The sequence below is a fragment of the Dreissena polymorpha genome, chromosome 15, assembly GCF_020536995.1.
Source record: "Dreissena polymorpha isolate Duluth1 chromosome 15, UMN_Dpol_1.0, whole genome shotgun sequence".
NCBI lineage: Eukaryota > Metazoa > Mollusca > Bivalvia > Myida > Dreissenidae > Dreissena > Dreissena polymorpha.
This window is the reverse complement of record NC_068369.1, coordinates 64,938,113-64,957,514: the sequence shown is the minus strand read 5'-3', so window position 1 is coordinate 64,957,514 and position 19,402 is coordinate 64,938,113. Positions and strand designations below refer to the sequence as shown.

The 19,402-nt window shown below is 36.7% G+C and overlaps 1 protein-coding gene across 2 annotated transcripts in view; it reads left to right on the top strand.

Annotated features, from left to right (window-relative positions):
* Positions 1-15,996, top strand: part of LOC127859356 (uncharacterized) — a 181,739-nt gene extending 165,743 nt beyond the window's left edge. Inside the window, exons 2-4 of one of the 2 annotated variants that reach the window (XM_052396711.1) lie at positions 13,587-13,732; positions 14,673-14,993; positions 15,162-15,996. In XM_052396711.1, coding sequence (XP_052252671.1) covers positions 13,642-13,732; positions 14,673-14,993; positions 15,162-15,592 — 843 coding nt within the window. In that variant the 5' untranslated portion in view covers positions 13,587-13,641 and the 3' untranslated portion in view covers positions 15,593-15,996. Of the gene's footprint in view, positions 1-13,586; positions 13,733-14,319; positions 14,994-15,161 lie in introns of those variants that run through there. The other variant, XM_052396710.1, reaches the window with a different exon arrangement.
* Positions 15,997-19,402: the final 3,406 nt, after the last annotated feature.

The following is a 19,402-nucleotide window of genomic DNA, read 5'->3' as shown; positions in this document are numbered from 1 at the left end:
GTCTTTATATTAATGAGGACTCGAACCCTATTGAAAATGGGTTACATCAGAGCAAAAAGTCTAGAATTATCTCCCCTTGAATTTGAGAAAATTGTGAAATAAGGCTTGTTTATGCAATAAAGTCCACAGTTTTCATCCAATCATTTCCCATCTTTCACGGTGTCTTTATCTGAATGATGAGTCAAACCCTATTGATAATGAGCAATATCGGAATTATAAGTCCAGAATTATCTCCCCTTGAATTTAAGAAAAAAATGGAAATTCAGTTTTTGTATGTGATAAAGTCCATAATTTTCATCCAATTCTTGGCAAACTTGCACAGTGTCTTTGTATCAATGAGGACTCAAACCCTTTTTATGCTCCCCTTCGAAGAAGAGGGGGTATATTGTTTAGTAGATGTCGGTCGGTCGGTCCTTCCACCAGATGGTTTCCGGATGATAACTCAAGAACGCTTAGATCTTGGATCATGAAACTTCATAGGTACATTGATCATGACTGGCAGATGACCCCTATTGATTTTCAGGTCACTAGGTCATAGGTCAAGGTCACAGTGACACGAAACAGTAAAATGGTTTCCGGATGATAACTCAAGAATGCTTACGCCTAGGATCATAAAACTTCATAGGTACATTCATCATGACTAGCAGATGACCCCTATTGATTTTCAGGTCACTAGGTCAAAGGTCAAGGTCACAGTGACTCGAAACAGTAAAATGGTTTCCTGATGATAAATCAAGAATAATTAGGCCTAGGATCATGAAACTTCATAGGTACATTCATCATGACTAGCAGATGACCCCTATTGATTTTCAGGTCACTAGGTCAAAGGTCAAGGTCACAGTGACAAAAACGTATTCACGCAATAGCTGCCACTACAACTGGCAGCCCATATGTGAGGCATGCATGTTTTACAAACAGCCCTTGTTTAAAAAGAGCAATATCGAAGCAATAAGTCCAGAATGACTTCCCCTTGAATTTGAGAAAATTTTGAAATCCCGCTTGTTTACGCAATTAATTCCACAGTTTTCATCCAATTATTTCCAAATTTGCACAGTATCTTTATATCAATGAGGACTTGAACCCTATTGAATATGAGCATTATCTGAGAAATAAGTACACAATAATCTCCCCTTGAATTTGAGAAAATTCTCCTTGTTTGAAAGATTAAGTACATGGTTTCCATCTTATTCTTTCCAAACTTGCACAGTGTTTATACCAGTAGAGTGATTCAGGCCCTCATGGGCCTCTTCTTTAGAAGTACACACACCACTCCAACGGTCAGCCTGAAACCAAGGCTCAAACAGATTCAGTGACTATCTTTTAGATTTATGTAAATCTCCTAATATCAGAATAGTAAATGGGAGACTTTTTAGCTCACCTGAGCACAATGTGCTCATGGTGAGCTTTTGTGATCGCCTTTTGTCCATCGTGCGTTGTGCGGAGCCAACATTTGCCTTGTTGACAAACTAGAGGCCACATTTATTGTCTAATCTTCAAGAAATTTGGTCCAAAGATTGGTCTTAATGGTATCTTGGATTAGTTCAAAAATGGTTACATTTGCTTGAAAAACATGGCTGCCATGGGACAGGGCATTTTTCTTTATATGGCTATAGTAAAACCTTGTTCACACTCTAGAGGCCACCATTATAGTCCAATCTTAATGAAACTTGGTAAGAAGATTATTCCCAATGATATGTTGGACGAGTTCGAAAATGATGCCAGTTGGTTGAAAAACATACCATCCAGGGGGGGGGGGGGGTAAAACCTTGTTAACTCTCTAGAGGCCACATTTGTTGTCAAATCTCCATGAAATTTGGTTAGAAGATTTGTCTCAATAATATCATGGACGAGTTCCAAAATGGTTACGTTTGCTTCAAAAACATGGCTGCCAAGGCGAGGGGCATTTTTCCTAATATGGCTATATATGGCTGTAGTAAAACCTTGTTAACACTCAAGAGGCCACATTTATTGTCCAATCTTGAAGAAACTTGGTCAGAAGATTAATCCCAATAATATCTTGGAAGAGTTCGAAAATGATGCCAGTTGGTTGAAAAACATGGCCGCCAGGGGGCGGGGAAGTTTTCCTGATATGGCTATAGTAAAACCTTGTTAACACTCTAGAGGCCACATTTATTGTCCAATCATCATGAAACTTGGTCAGAAGATTTTTCTTAATCATATCTTGGATATTTTCGAAAATGGTAATGGTTGCTTTAAAAACACTGCCACCAGGGGGCTGGGCATTTTTCTTTATATGGCTCTAGTAAAACCTTGCTGACACTCTACTTAAATATTCTCGAAGTTTAATGTAGTGATATTTATTTCGCAGAATATTACTTAAGGGAGAAAAAACTGTTAATAGCTTGAATTGATTAAATTCCAATCATGAATGTACACTTAATTACTCCTACTTACCCTTATCAGCTTCATGAGCACAAATCAATAAACATCTCTGAGTGAACCGTGTTGTTCTATTTTTAGATCAGCAACTTGATACCTTGTTGTGCTATTTCTTTGATGTTTGACATTATAGACATGAGAATGTATTTTTTTGAGGCACACAGTTTATTGATGAGGTCTAAATTTTTGTGATTATCAAAGACTTGTGCTTTAAAACGGATTTATTGATTTTTTAATTGGAAATTTAATTGCAAGGTGAGTCTCAAAATAGTTCATGTTTGTTTCAAACAAAGCTCTCAGGGGTGTGGTAGTTTTTTTGTTATCATATTTTGATTTAGTTTACTAATTAGTTTTAATAATTTAATAATATCATCTTCAAACATGGTGACAATTTTTATGAGCATACTATTGTTTGCTCATGGTGAACTTTTGTGATCACCTTTTATCAATTGTCTGTCTTCCGTTGTGCGTCATGAATATTTGCCTTGTAAACACTGTAGAGGCCACATTTATTGTCGGATCTTCATGAAACTTTGTCAGAAGATTTGTCCCAATGATTTTTTGGACAAGAAAAAAAATGGTTCAGGTTTGTTGAAAAACATGGCTTCCAGGGGGCCATTTGTTGTTCATTCTGCATGAAACTTGGGTAGAACATTTGTTCCATTGATATCTTGTGCTGCAAAGAACAGGTCATTTCTTTTTATTTCAGGTGAGCGACTTAGGGCCTTTCAGGCCCTCTTGTAAGGCCCTCTTGTTTAACAATACAATAATGCACTAATTTAATCTATGTGTGTGATATTGTAGCAACTGCACCATAAACACAAAGGTTTTACTAGCAATGTAAGACACAGCTTGGCCTTTACGTACAAATAAATGTTTTCATAGCCCAACAAGGGTGGTAATCACGTCAAAGTCAAGATGGCGACGTCCATGCTCAGAAAGTTTTTTTTCGCCATAGTATACCCTTTTTTTACTTATGTTTACTTTTTCAATAACGCTCACTTTCCAGCCATATCAGTAAAAAGATGATTAGCGTATATTTTGTATTAAAATTCGGTGTATATCTCTACTTTAATACCCACGAATTTTCTTGCTGGAGTTGTAATTAGGTCATGATCCCACTAAGAAATTTCACTGCGAGTTAAGTCGATATATACAGTAATCGGGTTATTTTTATTTGCTCACCTGAACACAATGTGCTCATGGTGAGCTTTTGTGATCGCCTTTTGTCTGTAGTGCGTTGTGGGGTGACAACATTTGCCTTGTAAACACTCTAGAGGCCACATTTATTGTCCAATCTTCATGAAATTTGGTCAGAAGATTGTTCTCAATGATATCTTGGATGAGTTCGATAATGGTTACATTTGCTTGAAAAACATGGCTGCCAAGGGGCAGGACATCTTTTTTTCACCATGAGCACATCTTTTAGCTCATCTTAGCACAATGTGCTCATGGTGAGCTTTTGTGATTGCCTTTTTTCCGTCGTGCGGCGTACGGCGTCAACATTTGCTTTGTTTCAACTCTAGAGGCCACCTTTATTGTCCAATATTCATGAAATTTGGTCAGATGATTGGTCTAAATGATATCTTGGATGAGTTCGAAAATGGATACGTTTGCTTGAAAACATGGCTTCCAAGGGGCGGGGCATTTTTCCTTATATGGCTATATATGGCTATACTTAAACCTTGTTAACACTCTGGAGGCCACATTTATTGTCCAATCTTCATGAAACTTGGTAAGATGATTCATCCCAACTATATATTGGACGAGTTCGAAAATGATGCCAGTTGGTTGAACAACATGGGCGCCAGGGGGCGGGGCATTTTTCCTTATATGGCTATATTAAAACCTTATTATAACTCTAGAGGCCACATTTATTATCGAATCTTCATGAAATTTGGTCAGAAAATTGGTCTTAATGATATCTTGGATGAGTTTGAAAATGGTTACGTTTGCTTGAAAAACATGACTGCCAAGGGGCGGGAAATTCTTACTTATAAGGCTATATATGACTAGAGTAAAACCTTGTTAACACTCTAGAGGCCATATTAATTGTCCAATCTTAATGAAACTTGGTCAGATTCATCTCAATAATATCTTGGACGAGTTAGAAAATGATGCCAGTTTTTTTAAAAACATGGCCGCCAGGAGGCGGGGCATTTTTCCTTATATGGCTATACTTAAACCTTGTTAACATTCTGGAGGCCACATTTATTGTCCAATCTTCATGAAACTTGGTAAGATGATTCATCCCAATAATATATTGGACTAGTTCGAAAATGATGCCAGTTGGTTGAACAACATGGGCACCAGGGGGCAGGGCATTTTTCCTTATATGGCTATACTAAAACCTTATTATAACTCTAGAGGCCTCATTTATTATCCAATCTTCATGAAATTTGGTCAGAAAATTGGTCTTAATAATATCTTGGATGAGTTTGAAAATGGTTACGTTTGCTTGAAAAACATGACTGCCAAGGGGCGGGAAATTCTTACTTATAAGGCTATATATGACTAGAGTAAAACCTTGTTAACACTCTAGAGGCCATATTAATTGTCCAATCTTAATGAAACTTGGTCAGATTCATCTCAATAATATCTTGGACGAGTTAGAAAATGATGCCAGTTGTTTGAAAAACATGGCCGCCACGAGGCGGGGCATTTTTCCTTATATGGCTATAGTAAAACCTTGTTAACACTCTAGAGGCCACATTTATTGTCCGATCTTCATGAAACTTGGTCAGAAGATTTATCCCAATAATATGTTGGACGAGTTCGAAAATGATGCCAGTTGGTTGAAAAGCATGGCCGTCAGGGAGCGGGGCATTTTTCATTATATGGCTTTAGTAAAACCTTATTATAACTCTAGAGGCCACATTTATTATCCAATCTTCATGAAATTTGGTCAGAAGATTGGTCTTAATGATATCTTGGATGAGTTTGAAAATGGTTACGTTTGCTTGAAAAACATGATTGCCAAGGGGCGGGAAATTCTTCCTTATATGGCTATATATGACTAGAGTAAAACCTTGTTAACACTCTAGAGGCCATATTAATGGTACAATCTTAATGAAACTTGGTCAGATTCATCACAATAATATCTTGGACGCGTTTGAAAATGATGCCAGTTGTTTGAAAAACATGGCCGCCAGGGGGCGGGGCATTTTTCCTTATATGGCTATAGTAAAACCTTGTTAACACTCTAGAGGCCACATTTATTGTCCAATCTTCATGAAACTTGGTCAGAAGATTTATCCGAATAATATGTTGGACGAGTTCGAAAATGATGCCAGTTGGTTGAAAAGCATGGCCACCAGGGAGCGGGTCATTTTTCATTATATGGCTTTAGTAAAACCTTGTTAACACTCTAGAGGCCACATTTATTTTCCGATCTTCATGAAACTTGGTCAGAAGATTTGTCCCAATGATATATTGGATGGGTTCAAAAATGGTTTCGGTTGCTTTAAAAACATGGCCGCCAGGGAGCGGGGCATTGTTTGCACATATGGCTTTACTAAAACCTTGTTAACACTCTAGATGCCACATTTATTGGCCAATCTTCATAAAAGTTGTTTAGAAGATTGGTCTCAATGATATCTTGGATGAGTTTGAAAATGGTTACTTTTGCTTGAAAAACGTGGCTGCTAAGGATCGGGGCATTTTTCCTAATATGGCTATAGTACAATTTTGTTAACACTCTAGAGGCCAAATTTATTGTCCGATCTTCATTAAACTTGGTCAGAAGATTCATCCCAATAATATCTTGGACGAGTTCAAAAATGATGCCGGTTGGTTGAAACATATGGCTGCAAGGGGGCGGAGCATTTGTCCTTATATGGCTGTAGTAAAACCTTCTTAATACTCTAGAGGCCACATTTATTTTCCGATCTTCATGAAACTTGGTAAGAAGATTTGTCCCAATGATATCTTAGATGAGTTCAAAAATGGTTTCGGTTGCTTTAAAAACATGGCCACCAGGGGGCGGGACATTTTTACCTAATATGGTTATATATGGCTTTAGTTAAACCTTATTAACACTCTAGAGGCTACATTTATTGTCCGATCATCATGAAACATGGTCAGACTATTTGTCCTAATGATATCTTGAATGAGTTTGAAAACGGTTCCGGTTGGTTGATAAACATGGCCGCCAACGGGGCGTGGCATTTTTCCTTATATAGCTATAGTAAAACCTTGTTAACACTCTAGAAGTCACATTTATTGTCCAATCATCATGAAACTTGGTCAGAAGATTTGTTCTAATGTTATCTTGAACAAGTTCGAAAATGGTTCCAGTTGCTTGAAACACATGGCCACTACGGGGCGGGACATCTTTTCTTATAAGGCTTCATGAATCTTCATGAAACTTTGTCAGAATATTTGTTTAAATGATACCTTGGATGTGTATGAAAATGGTCCTGGTCTGTTGAAAAACTTGGCTACTAGGGTGTTCACTAGTCATGAAAGTTGGTTAGAACAATTGTCCTAATGACATCTTGGGCTGCACAGAACAGGTCAGTTCCTTTGAATCTCAGGTGAGCGACTTCGGGCCTTTAAGGCCCTCTTGTTTTTATATTGCTATATATGGCTTTAGTAAAACCTTGTAAACACTCTAAAGGCCACATGTATTGGCCAATCCTCATGAAACTTGGTAAGAAGATTCATCCCAATAATATGTTGGACGAGTTCGAAAATGATGCCAGTTGGTTGAAAAACATGGCAGCCAGGGGGCGGGGCATTTTTTCTTATATGGCTATAGTAAAACCTTGTTAACACTCTAGAGGCCACATTTATTGTTCAATCTGAATGAAATTTGGTTAGAAGATTGGTCTCAATGATATCTTGGATGAGTTCAAAATGGTTACGTTTGCTAGAAAAACATGGCTGCTAAAGGGCAGGGCATTTTTATAATATGGCTATATGTGCATGCTATAGTAAAACCTTGTTAACACTCAAGAGGCCACATTTATTGTCCAATCTTGAATAAACTTGGTCAGAAAGTTTAACGGAATTATATCTTGGAAGAGTTCAAAAATGATTTTAGTTGGTTGAAATACATGGCCGCCAGGGGGCGGGGCATATTTCCTTATATGGCTATTGTAAAACCTTGTTAATACTCTTGAGACCACATTTATTTTCCATTCATCATGAAACTTTGTCTGAAGATTTGTCCCTATGAAATCTTAGACAAATTCAAAAATGGTTCCGGTTGCTCTAAAAAATGACCACCAGGAGGTTGGGCATTTTTTTCTTATATGGCTATATATTGCTTTAATAAAACCCTGTTAACACTCTAGAGGCCACATTTTTTGTCTGATCTTCATAAAACTTGGTCAGAAGATATGTTAAAATGATATCTTGGATGAGTTTAAAAATGGTTCTGGTTGGTTGTAAAACATGACCACCAAGGCGGAGGGGCATATTTCCTTAGTAGTAAAACCTTGTTAACACTCAATCCAATCATTATGAAACTTGTTTAGAGGATTTGTCCCAATGATATCTTGGTCATGTTTGAAAATTGTTCCGGTTCCTTCAAAAACATGGCCACCAGGGGGCGGGACATTTTTCCTTTATATGGCTATCAGGGATCATATTTTCCCACAACACGAATCGGTCCGGATTTAAAATAGGGGGAGTATTCAAAAAAAGTTCATCCGAAATCCATACATGCCAGAATTTTTCATGTCCAAATCGGGACATTCCATAAAAACTTGTCAAGAAATTTGACCAAAAAGCAGGACACCTAAAACGATCAATCATTTCACCTTTAGTCAGTATATTACTTACAAAAACTCTAATGTTCTGCCCAATTTTGACGATACATGTGTTTCAGAGATTCGTGAACACAGCGTTCTCCATTCTACGGAAGTAAACACACTCCATAAACTGAATTGTGGGGTTTCCCCGTATGACTAGATTTGACATCCAATCGGTACAGGGATATCCCCTTGAACATATGTAAATCGTGTGACGCGAAGTGAGCGCATCGCGCACTTTTCATATTCAACCAATCGTCAATTAATTCTAAATTTAGATTGATGCAATATGTTACAAATTATTTTCTGACAATCAGTCGGAAACGAAAGTTAATTTATGTGCAACATCAACGCGTATTGGTCAGCATCCAATTTGTTTGATGTCACAATCGGTGTTTTGACAGGTTTTATAACCTTAGGTGGTACAATAGTGTTATTGGCGTTTATTTCTGTATGATAGCAATTATAGACTCCTATTATAAAAACACTGTGGTGTGTCTGTGCATGCCTGATAAAATAAATAATTGCCGATAAATCGCCGATAAGTTGTCAAAAACAACACTGGTGCACTCGAGTAGTAGAAGCGGGTTGTTAATTGGGGGCAATAAAGGGATTAGCGATGGTAAGTTTTAGCCAGACAGATCTTGAATAGCGAATTTTATTGGGAACTTATAGACTTTACATCGGTTTTAACGAATGTCAGGACAGAATGGGACCGACTGTTTAGGATTTTCAATCGGTCTTTCATGATCCCAATCGGTCTAGGACCGACAAAACCGAAAAAAATATGATCCCTGATGGCTATATATGGCTTTTGTAAAACCGTGGTAACACTTTGTTGTTCGATCTTCATGAAATTTTGTCAGAAGATTCATTCTGTATATATCTTGGCCGAGTTTGGCCGAGTTTGAAAATGGTTTAGGTTAGTTAAAAAACATGACAACCAGGGGGCGGGGCATTTTTCCCTATATTGCTTTAGTAAAACTTTGTTTACACTCTAGTTAAATATTCTCGAAGATTAATGTAGTAATGTGTATTTTGCAGAAAATTTCTTTAGGGAGAAAAAAATTGTTCATAGCTTGAATTGTTTGAATTCCAATCATGAATGCACACTTCATTACTTCAACTGACCTTTATCAGCTGCCTGAGCACAAATCAATACGCATCTCTGAGTGAACCTTGTTGTTCTATTTTTAGATCAGCAACTTGATACCTTGGTGTGCTATTTCTTTGATGTTTGACACCATAGACAAGAGAAGATATATTTTTTTAGGCACACAGTTTATTGATAAGGTCTGAATTTTTTTTGGTGATTATCAAAGATTTGTGTTTTAAAAAATTAATACGGATTTATTGATTTTTTAATTGGAAATATAATTGCAAGGTGAGTCTGAAAATAGTTCATGTTTGTTTTAAAACAAGGCTCTCAGGGGGGGGGGGTGTATGTTTACAGTTGTTAATAGTGAAACATTGTGAATACTTTAAGTCACATTTTAGTTCAGTCTGAATGACACTTGGTGATTACAAATGTTATAATATCTTCATTTAAATTACTCAATTAGTTTTAATAATATCTTTTAATATGGTGACAATCTTTATGAGCATACTATTTTTTGCTCATGGTGAACTTTTGTAATCATCTTTTGTCAATTGTCTGTCTTCCGTTGTGTATCATGAATATGTGCCTTGTTAACACTGCAGAGGCCACATTTATTTCGGATCTTCATGAAACTTTGTCAGAAGATTTGTCCCAATGACATCTTTGACGAGGTCAAACATGGTTCAGGTCTGTTGAAAAACGTGGCCACCAGGGGGGCCATTTGTTGTTCATTCTTCATTAAACTTGGTAAGAACATTTGTTCTATTGATAGCTTGGGCTGCAAAGAACAAGTGTAGGTTTGTGATTAACTCTGGGCTGATAGTAAGGTATCGTGCATAATCCGCAAGGCGCTATCCACATCTTTAACCGTGTGTATGTTTTATGTCGTGTTGTATGTGTTGTTATGTATTTTGAGACAGTTGGTCACTTTCGGCAAATACAAGACTAGCGGGTGTTAATAAGAATTTGTCCACTGTTCGCATAGCGGACCAGAATTAAGTGTGTATTAATTTTCATTTCTTACTCATAAATGTATTGAGTATTGACCACGAATAGCTCTTAAACATATTTTCTTTCGGCGTAACTGTTTAACCCAGCTTTTCACCTTAAATGACCTTAACATAACGTCAGTAGACCTGAATGAATTGGCTGGTATGAGCATAATCCCTCGGATGGTTGGCAACATCACCGCGTCTTTGTAGTATAATATGTAACACTGTTCATTGTATGGAAATGCGGACTACTCTCTGCATGTTCAAGCGAAACAGTCACACGTTTTTACCCAGTTACAATTACGCAATGCCGGTAAATGCCATCCTCAAGACTTTCAGGGTCAGTCCTACTTAATCATTAATCGGTTAGTAACTCGTCAGGGGAAGACGGAATGTACTAACAATAAAAGCGTTATGTTTATAACACAGTATTGCTTTCAAGATATCAAATAACACGAATATTAAGAAAAGAAATGAATGAAAACCTATCATTAATTACCATTTATTCACAGATTTTCGTATTTTTGAAAAATGCAATTGAATGAATTTACTCACACAACTGTTATATCGGAATACAGGGATAGTTTTTTTCTTATTTCAATAACAAACGAAAATAGTAAAGCTTGTCCTGCGGTTCAAACCCAACTCATGGCAGCACAAACAAACGCGCAACCACTACCCTAAGCAGACTTATGAATGTCCATGGTAGTTTAAACACTATGTCGGTAATACATATTTTTGATAAATAATCGATGAAAAGCTTTACAAACGCTCAATTATTTGTTGTTTTTGATTGATGATTATCAATTAACGAACCTAATATTGACAACATTTTCCTCAGTTGGATGTGTTATTTTGCTTGTTTTAATATATGCATACATTCTGTTTTTAAGCCATGACAAGTTTTAAGCTCACCTGAACAAAACGTGCTCATGGTGAGTTTTTTTGATCGCCTTGTATTCGTCGCCCGTCGTGGGCGGCGTGAACATTTTCATTGCTAACACTCTTGAGGCCATATGTATTGTCCTATATTCGTGAAACTTGGTCAGAATGTGTCCCAATTATATGTTTTGGTTTTAAAACATTGCTACCAGGGGGGCGGGGCAGTTTTCCTTATATGGCTTTAGTAAAACCTTGAAGTTGAACAGTGTAGAAGTCACATTTATTTCCAATCTTCACGAAACTTGGTCAGAACATTTGTTTTAATGATATCATGGATAAGTTTGAAAAAGGTTCCGGTCTATTGAAAAACCAAGGGGCTGTTACAGTAGTAAAACATTTCTAACACTCTGAAAGTCTAATTTTTAGTCGAATCTTTATCAAACTTGGTCAAAACAGTTGTGGTTGAAGTTTGAATTGTGCTCCGAACCTTACACCTTTGTACAGCAGCTGTTGATTTTTGTGTGTAAAATTTGACGATAGAAATGAAAACGAGGAACAATAAAGAAACAGGCACGTTTGTAAAAAATATTATTGGCCAACATTTGCGTGTTCAATTTTCTAGTGAACATTTACATGATGAATCTGTTATTTAAAAAAACAACAGGTAAAGAAAGTAAACTGTAGCCCAGGTCGCCATGGCGTAGTGGATATGGTGTCCGCCTAGCGATCGGGAGGTCACGGGTTCGATCCCCACTATGGGAGTGTTCTTGAGATCTCTCCCATAGACACCAAGTACTGGTTCTAGGCCCAGGAAACGGACTCGATAGTGTTTCAAATAAGCCTTCGACATTCTATGCAATCGAGCTTAAATAAATAGGTTTAAACTAAACTAAACTAACTGTATCTCAAAGCTTAGGTCATAGTTAATACAACGAATATAGATTGCTCACAATACCAACTGCGACCATTTTAAAATCATTCAGTCGCCCTGCGGACTTGTTTAATCGTGTTCCCGGCATTTCAAAGTTATGCGCAACAGCAAAAGAAAAGCAGGTTTAAAAACTTTATTAGCTCTTTTTAAAATACAATTTATGGCAATGCACGAGGGAAAATAATGTATTGATGAAGGTAAAGTACATGTGATATGTTTCTGAAGAAATACGAATATGGGAAGTGTTGGTAGCAAACGTCAAGGCTCGGTTGAAGAAGCGGAAGCATATCTATTCAAGATAGTTGTTCCCTTAGAAAACCTTGCCAGTGAACTGCATTGCCTGGAGAACAAAACCTTGATTGAGAGTCCAGCGCGCTAGAACGCTAGCATAACTCGTTAGTTGATTACGTGGTAAATATTCGTACGTGCAAAGCGTTTACTGTCACATTATGCTAATATTTTGCAATATAATATAGTAGTGTGTATGATGGCAGACCATAATTACACAACAATCATTTTATTGAAATGATTGAGCCAAAGTACTGAGTCTTATCAAACACGCATAGCGTAGATAAAGCCAAGTCCTTTCTTGTACATTCTGATTTCGTGATCTATTGCAAACAAAAATAAGCCAAAACGACGCCGTTTAAACCCATTAGGATTTTAAAATTGAATTGTCATGTGAAATGCCGTCTGTTCTGCGGCCAGTCACGAATTCCATTGGCTTGCACCGTTAGTATTGCTTTGCTTAAACGTTAAAGCGTCTCTTTCATTGGGGTTAATAATCTCTTTTCAATACATCACGGAACATAATGACTTCATGTACTGTACATGATGTACATGTATACACACATATGTACATGTATACACACAATGATTTGCATTGATAGGTTTCAAACGATGGACTTACATGTAGTTGTTATTCATTTTTGCTTGTTCGTGTTGCGTGTTTGGAGCTTTGTCAGAGTGTTTCGTAAACAAACATGATTTTATTGGTAGTAGAGACAACGTTCTTATTTGTAAATTTAAGTCAGACACATAATAAAAACTGTTACAAAAATATATCATTAGATATAAATGTATAACAGCGGTTATAAAGTTGTTACCATGTTAACATTTTATAATGAGTGCGGACACACCTATTTAAGCTGCAGAGATTTGATATCGAGCTATGCTCGGAAGCAGTCAAATCTCGGCGCGGGAATGGACAAAATAAACGCATTTTATCTGTTTTCGTGCGTAATTCACAAAGTGTAGAAAGTATTACTGCTAGAAGACTGACATTTTGCAAACATATTTACCTGCATGTCTTTGTGCGCAGCTCTCATTTTCGATTAGGATTGTTTTGCTACAAGCGGAGTTACAGCAAGTAAATCAGACAATATTCTTGATAGAGGGCTTCAACTTTACGAACATGTTAACCACTGTGTGAACATGCGGACCTCCACATTTTAGGTTGTTAATATTTCGACACAGCAGGAGTTATGTCCGTTTAAAGAAGAAGAGGGGGCATGTTTCGTCCTTAGGTTTGAGATTGATTAAGTCTGAACAAACACATAAGTAGCATGTCAACTATCGCATATGGGCAGAAGACAAAAGTGGAATGTGGCATATTCGTGTTCTTCTGACACATGTCTTGTTTCAAGGTTTTATTGGAATATCATCGGGACAAGTAATATAAGTACTACACAATGCTTACGTTTCGGTGGATGGTCAGCTTGTTTCCCATTTAATATACATGTACTATAAACGGAAAGGGTCCTTAGTGAATTAAACATTTAAAATAAGGAAAACCAGCGTTATCTAATTCATAGTAGTATGTATTCACGTGTCAAAATCTTTATATTTCCAGAGGCTCACGAAATCTTGTATTGTGTTATCGTTGTCGGATTGAGTTTTCCATTTCAAATCGCGCCTTTAAAGGGATCTTTTCACGCTTTGGTAAATTGACAAAATTGAAAAAAGTTGTTTCAGATTCGCAAATTTTCTTTTTAGTTATGATATTTGTGAGGAAACAGTAATACTGAACATTTACCATGGTCTAATATAGCCATTATATGCATCTTTTGACGATTTTAAAACCTAAAAATTATAAAGCGTTGCAACGCGAAACGATTGAATAATTTGGAGAGTTCTGTTTTTGTCGTTAAATTTTGTGAAACTACGAAGATTGCTTATATAAGGTATACAATACTTAATGTATATGTACTCGGCGGAATAGCTCAGTAGGCTAAAGCGTTTTTACTTCAGGACTCTGGCAGGACTCCAGGGGTCAATGGTTCGAAACCTGGTCCGGGCAATGTTCTTTTCCTTTTTTTAATTTTATTCTTGATTTTTTACTGGAGCTTTTACGATCCAATGTTTACATTTATCGATATAAAGCATTTAATGATTAAGTTAAAAAATGCCAAAATCTGTGAAAAGGCCCCTTTAAAGAGTGGGCTGTCAACAGGAGGTTTGAAATGGCATTAATATTTGATAATGTGAAAGATAAGGGATTTGGTTAATGTTCCCGTGTATATATAGTCAAGACAGCTTAATTAAGCTTACAGTCCATACAGTTACTATGTATCAAGTTGTGGCATTCGCATTCTTCTTGTGTTGCATTTCAGTTGGGTTAGTAGAAGCAAGTAATGATTCCCATAACGATAAAGAAATACTTACGGCACTTACGGCACTGCAAACGCAAATTAAACATCTCGAAGATCAGTCGATTAAGGCTAATAATGAGATCGAAAAGGCTAACAACGTTGCCGAAAAACTCAAACTTGAGATCAATACGCTTACAAGCAAACTAAACACTGAAGCAGTGAAAACCAGAGACTTAGAAACAAAACTGATCAGTGAAATGGCGAAGACAAAACAGCTAGAAAAAAAGGTGGACGTCTTGCTTCAAGCAGACCGGTCTCAGAATGGAAGAACTAGTCTAACAAGTATGTTTATACATTTTAGTTATTTTATTGTTTTTATTGAATGTTAAATGTATTTAAATGATTTAGCTACACAATTTATTTTTATGCGGTTCTTGTTGTTTTCTCTTTAAAAATATCTTCATCTTTCAATGAGGTGTTGCATTTTTACTAATGGAATTTTTATTTCAGAGAGAGCGGCAGTCAATGCAACCAAGATTGCGTTCTCGGCCTACTTGGACAAATATGTGCAAAACCTTGGTCCAGGGCATACAATACAATTCGGACAAGTGGTATTGAACGAGGGAGACGCTTATAACCCTTACACTGGAATATTCACAGTCCCTGTTAGCGGCGTATACATGATCACGGCGGCTTTAGAATCGCTGTATAATCATATACAGTGGTTCAATATCCTGATCGACGGAGATATCACTTCTTCTATTGCATTTGACCCGTGGACATATGGGGCTAATTCCATGGGTACCAATATCGTTCTTGTTCGATTGGAGAAGGGCCAGAGCGTGTGGGTAGCTGTTGATAGCCGTCATTCAGGGGAAGGTCTACAAGGCGAACCGTCCGTTCGTGCGACAACATTTTCTGGACTCTATCTTTTTGACTGATTTATGCCCTAACGCGCTTTCGATTACCTTGAAATATATTTTTAAAGAATGCTGTCCATATGTACTTGTTTAAGTAGTTGCAGATTTGCACACAACATTTTACATTTTAATGACTGAATCTACGTTACTACTATACAGTAAAGCAGTTACGTGTGCAAATAAAAAAAAAGTAACATACTCTCTTCTTAGTTCAAAGGCTGAGCTTTATTCTTGTATGCTTTCATTTAGGCTGTACGGAAAGGGAAATATAACTGTGTTTTTTTCTGAGTGAGTTTCAGGAATTGAAACCTTACATTTAAGAGGTTTGATAATTTTCACTGTTTCAGTTTCTCGGTTCACGAATCTTTACCTTAGTTGCAGTTAATTGTCAACGATTCCGGTTTAAAATACATTTTGCCACAATGTCATTTTGTTCACTTCCCGATGTTATAATTCTTGCGAAATTCTCCGGTGTTACCATTTTAAAATGTAAAATATGGCGTAATAAATACAAATTAAGGAAAAGTTGTGCTTTAGCAGATAATCGATTTCCGAATTTCAAAGCGTTCAATGAATTTAAGAGCGTGTGTATAGTCTTGAACAATTATGTAAACAAAACAACTTTGACCATATAGCTTAAAGTGATATTATGGGAATTTTTCACTGCTGAATTGAGCTGAAAAGAATTAACAGGTCAAAAGAGTTAGTTAAAATGTGGTAACTGACCAATTATCTACAACTCATCTTGCTTCCAATTGTTTATAAAATATATATATATATTCGATATTTTACATGACTCACCCAGTCCTCTAAGCCGAAATGATCCGTAAAACAAAATTGTGTCTTTGTGTCGTATGAACGAATCTGCATGAAAACTACATTTAGACTCACATCGATAAAAATCCTTGTTGTGGTGGTTTTAATTAATGTTAAATAAAAACATAATGCAATACAAATGTCTTGCATAGTCTTTATGCCAAGACATCATACACAATTGATTCGTACTTTAGTTGAACTGAAGTTCTACTACCCCGGTATGTATATTTAAAAGGTTTGTTCAAAATGACCAAAAAAGGCCACTGATTCAAAACATAATATATGCATTACATTAAAAAATTATAATCCTGATTTAGAAAAAATGCGACAAACTATTCCAAACGCTGTAGTTTTGTTACAAATTAATTTATTTATATGCGTATATATACGATGTTTGATATGTGTTAAATTGTAATATATTGATAAAATATGTTACAATAACACAAAACAGGTAAGAAAAATTATACATTGAAGACAAATTTCATAAAATGCAGCAAATACAAATGAGCGCCCCGATCCGATTGTGACGAAGATATTTCGTACATATTTTCCTACAATAACCGAAGCATTCGTTAAGAGGAACATGTGTCGAAAAATGCGAAATAAGCCAGATATTTAATGCTGAAATCGAAAAAGGCTGTACAGTCGAATTCGCCAGCATGTATTTCATGTATGTACGATGTGAATTTAGTTTAACGCTTCATTTTAAATTTCCTGTAGTAATCTGTATCATGTACAATGGTTTTCATAATATCGCTCCTTCTGTTTGGTTGCGAATAGACAAGTGGGGGTGTACGGGTTCTCCGCCGTCCACAGCACAATACCATATTAAAATGTAATGCTTTTCGGTATAAAATTGAACAGCTGGCAATTGTAACTTTAATTCAAAATAACTCCACACCTTCGTGAGCCTCAAATTAAGAATTAATCTTGGACACACTCCAGATGCTCGTATAATGAAGCCTGAGGCATTGAAGTACCTTAACAATTTCGAAATTCACACACATGCAACTTATTTCATAAACCCCATACATGTATTGTGATGTTCCAAATGAGAAATGAGTTTACGAACGTGCTGCTCAGCAATAAAACTTCGCCGGTTAACAATAATCCTGATTTCCGGGAGTCCTGTGTTCGGATCTCATTGGAATATGAACGGAATGGAGTGTACAATGTTGCCGTGTGCGGCGTTGCGAGGTTCTGTCTTCAGAACCATGGTTATCGTGTTGTTTTCCGTTCTAATCTAAAAAGGAAACTGATTCATCGCAGGTCGACAATTAATGACGTCGTGAAGACGCAATGACGACCTGTAAATAAACAACAACACGCTTTCAATTAGCGGTTGAGATTGCCGCTTGCGCGTTTGCTCTTGGCCACAGCGATGTGATTGCTTCTGTGAGTAAATTCTATTTGCTTCGCTCAATCACATAAGTCCCTATTGAATGGTCTTTCATTATCTGTTGTGAGAACGTAAAGCACTCAAAAGATTGATTTAACTCGGTTTATGTATGTAGTAGCCTTTTTGCTAAAACTGAGTTGACGATGTCTACAAATCGGTGCCGCTAGTAGTTTTGTTACAGATACTGTCCAGTTTCTAATGGTCCACAAAAGGCTGCAAATAAGTTTTGTCATGCCTGATGTTAGTTGATCTAATTATTTTGGGCCCCGAGAAACATGTCATTGATTTCATGTAGCCATTTATTCGTGACATATCCTGGTATCGTGCATAGCCTTGTGTGATTGCTAAGGATCGAGCAAATTTGGCACCACTAGTTGATCGTTCCGACAGTTTTTCATGCATTTTGTGCCGATAACTTAAGATATACAAATAAATTCTTGAATACGTCTGAAATCGTTGACAAAATTTCACGTTGCGTGAAGCATTGATACCGTGTACAATGAATGCAGTTGATACCGAATTCTTGAACAAGAACAAATGCTTATTAAATAAAGTAATTCCGATGTATTTCACAATGCCATAAGCAGCATAAAAATCTGTCTTTTATGCACAAGTTGAAATCCTTAAGAAAAATAATTTTTTAAAGTTATTTAAAAAAGCACCACTTACCGTCGTGTATACATCCATTAAAGTTAAACGGTGGAACCACACAAAGTCACGTGATCCTGCACCCTGAAATTGACTACCCCGGTATATAGCTTGTTTGTATTTTTGTTGTTGCTGTTTGTTTTCTTTGCTTATTTGTATTGCATTTTTGCTTTAAACTATGAACATATACACAGTTTTAAATAAAAGTTCAGTTCTTGTTATTTGGTCGACGCAGACGTAGTGTTCTACGTCTCTGGTCGACGTGATTGTGGATGGCCAAAACGTTATATCCTGTACCGCTGAGATCGTTATCTTCAAAAGCTGTGTTATTTGTAAAAAGGTTCTCTCAACGAAACCATATAAAAGTAATAGTTATCTTTTAATGAAATATAAATGAAAAAAAAAACTACTTTTAGTCATAATAATCAGTGCCTCGGTATATTTTTTTAATAACACATAAGGGTTTTTTTCGGATCAACTATTGGCTTTTATATGAATTGATTTCTTTTTTTGATTGGCGCTTAGATTGTTCTTTTTTTTTGTATACCGCTATGTTGTTGCCCACTGTTATTCCGAAAAAGAATATATTGGTGTTTCGTTTCTCTTGAATGATTCGAGCATTTATATGCACATATGTACAGCTCATAGCAGCGACCCGTAAGGTCGATAGCTGGGAATTGTATTATTGCAACGGTAATGGTGTTGTGAATCATTAGCCTAGGGTAAGTCACTTAGTGCGATATTACATTATGCAATGTATTCATATTATATATATAATAAAATGTACTGCAGTTATGCCGGTTTAGTGTTTTAAGTGTTGGGATTGTACTGTGCGTTTACCACCAATAAGGAACTACATTTGTCCGCGTGCCCCTTTGTCGGCGAGAGTCCACGAGCCTTGAGGCGTACAACCACAGTGCGACCTAAGTAAATTACATGCTGACCATGCAGAGCTGCTTCCAAACTGC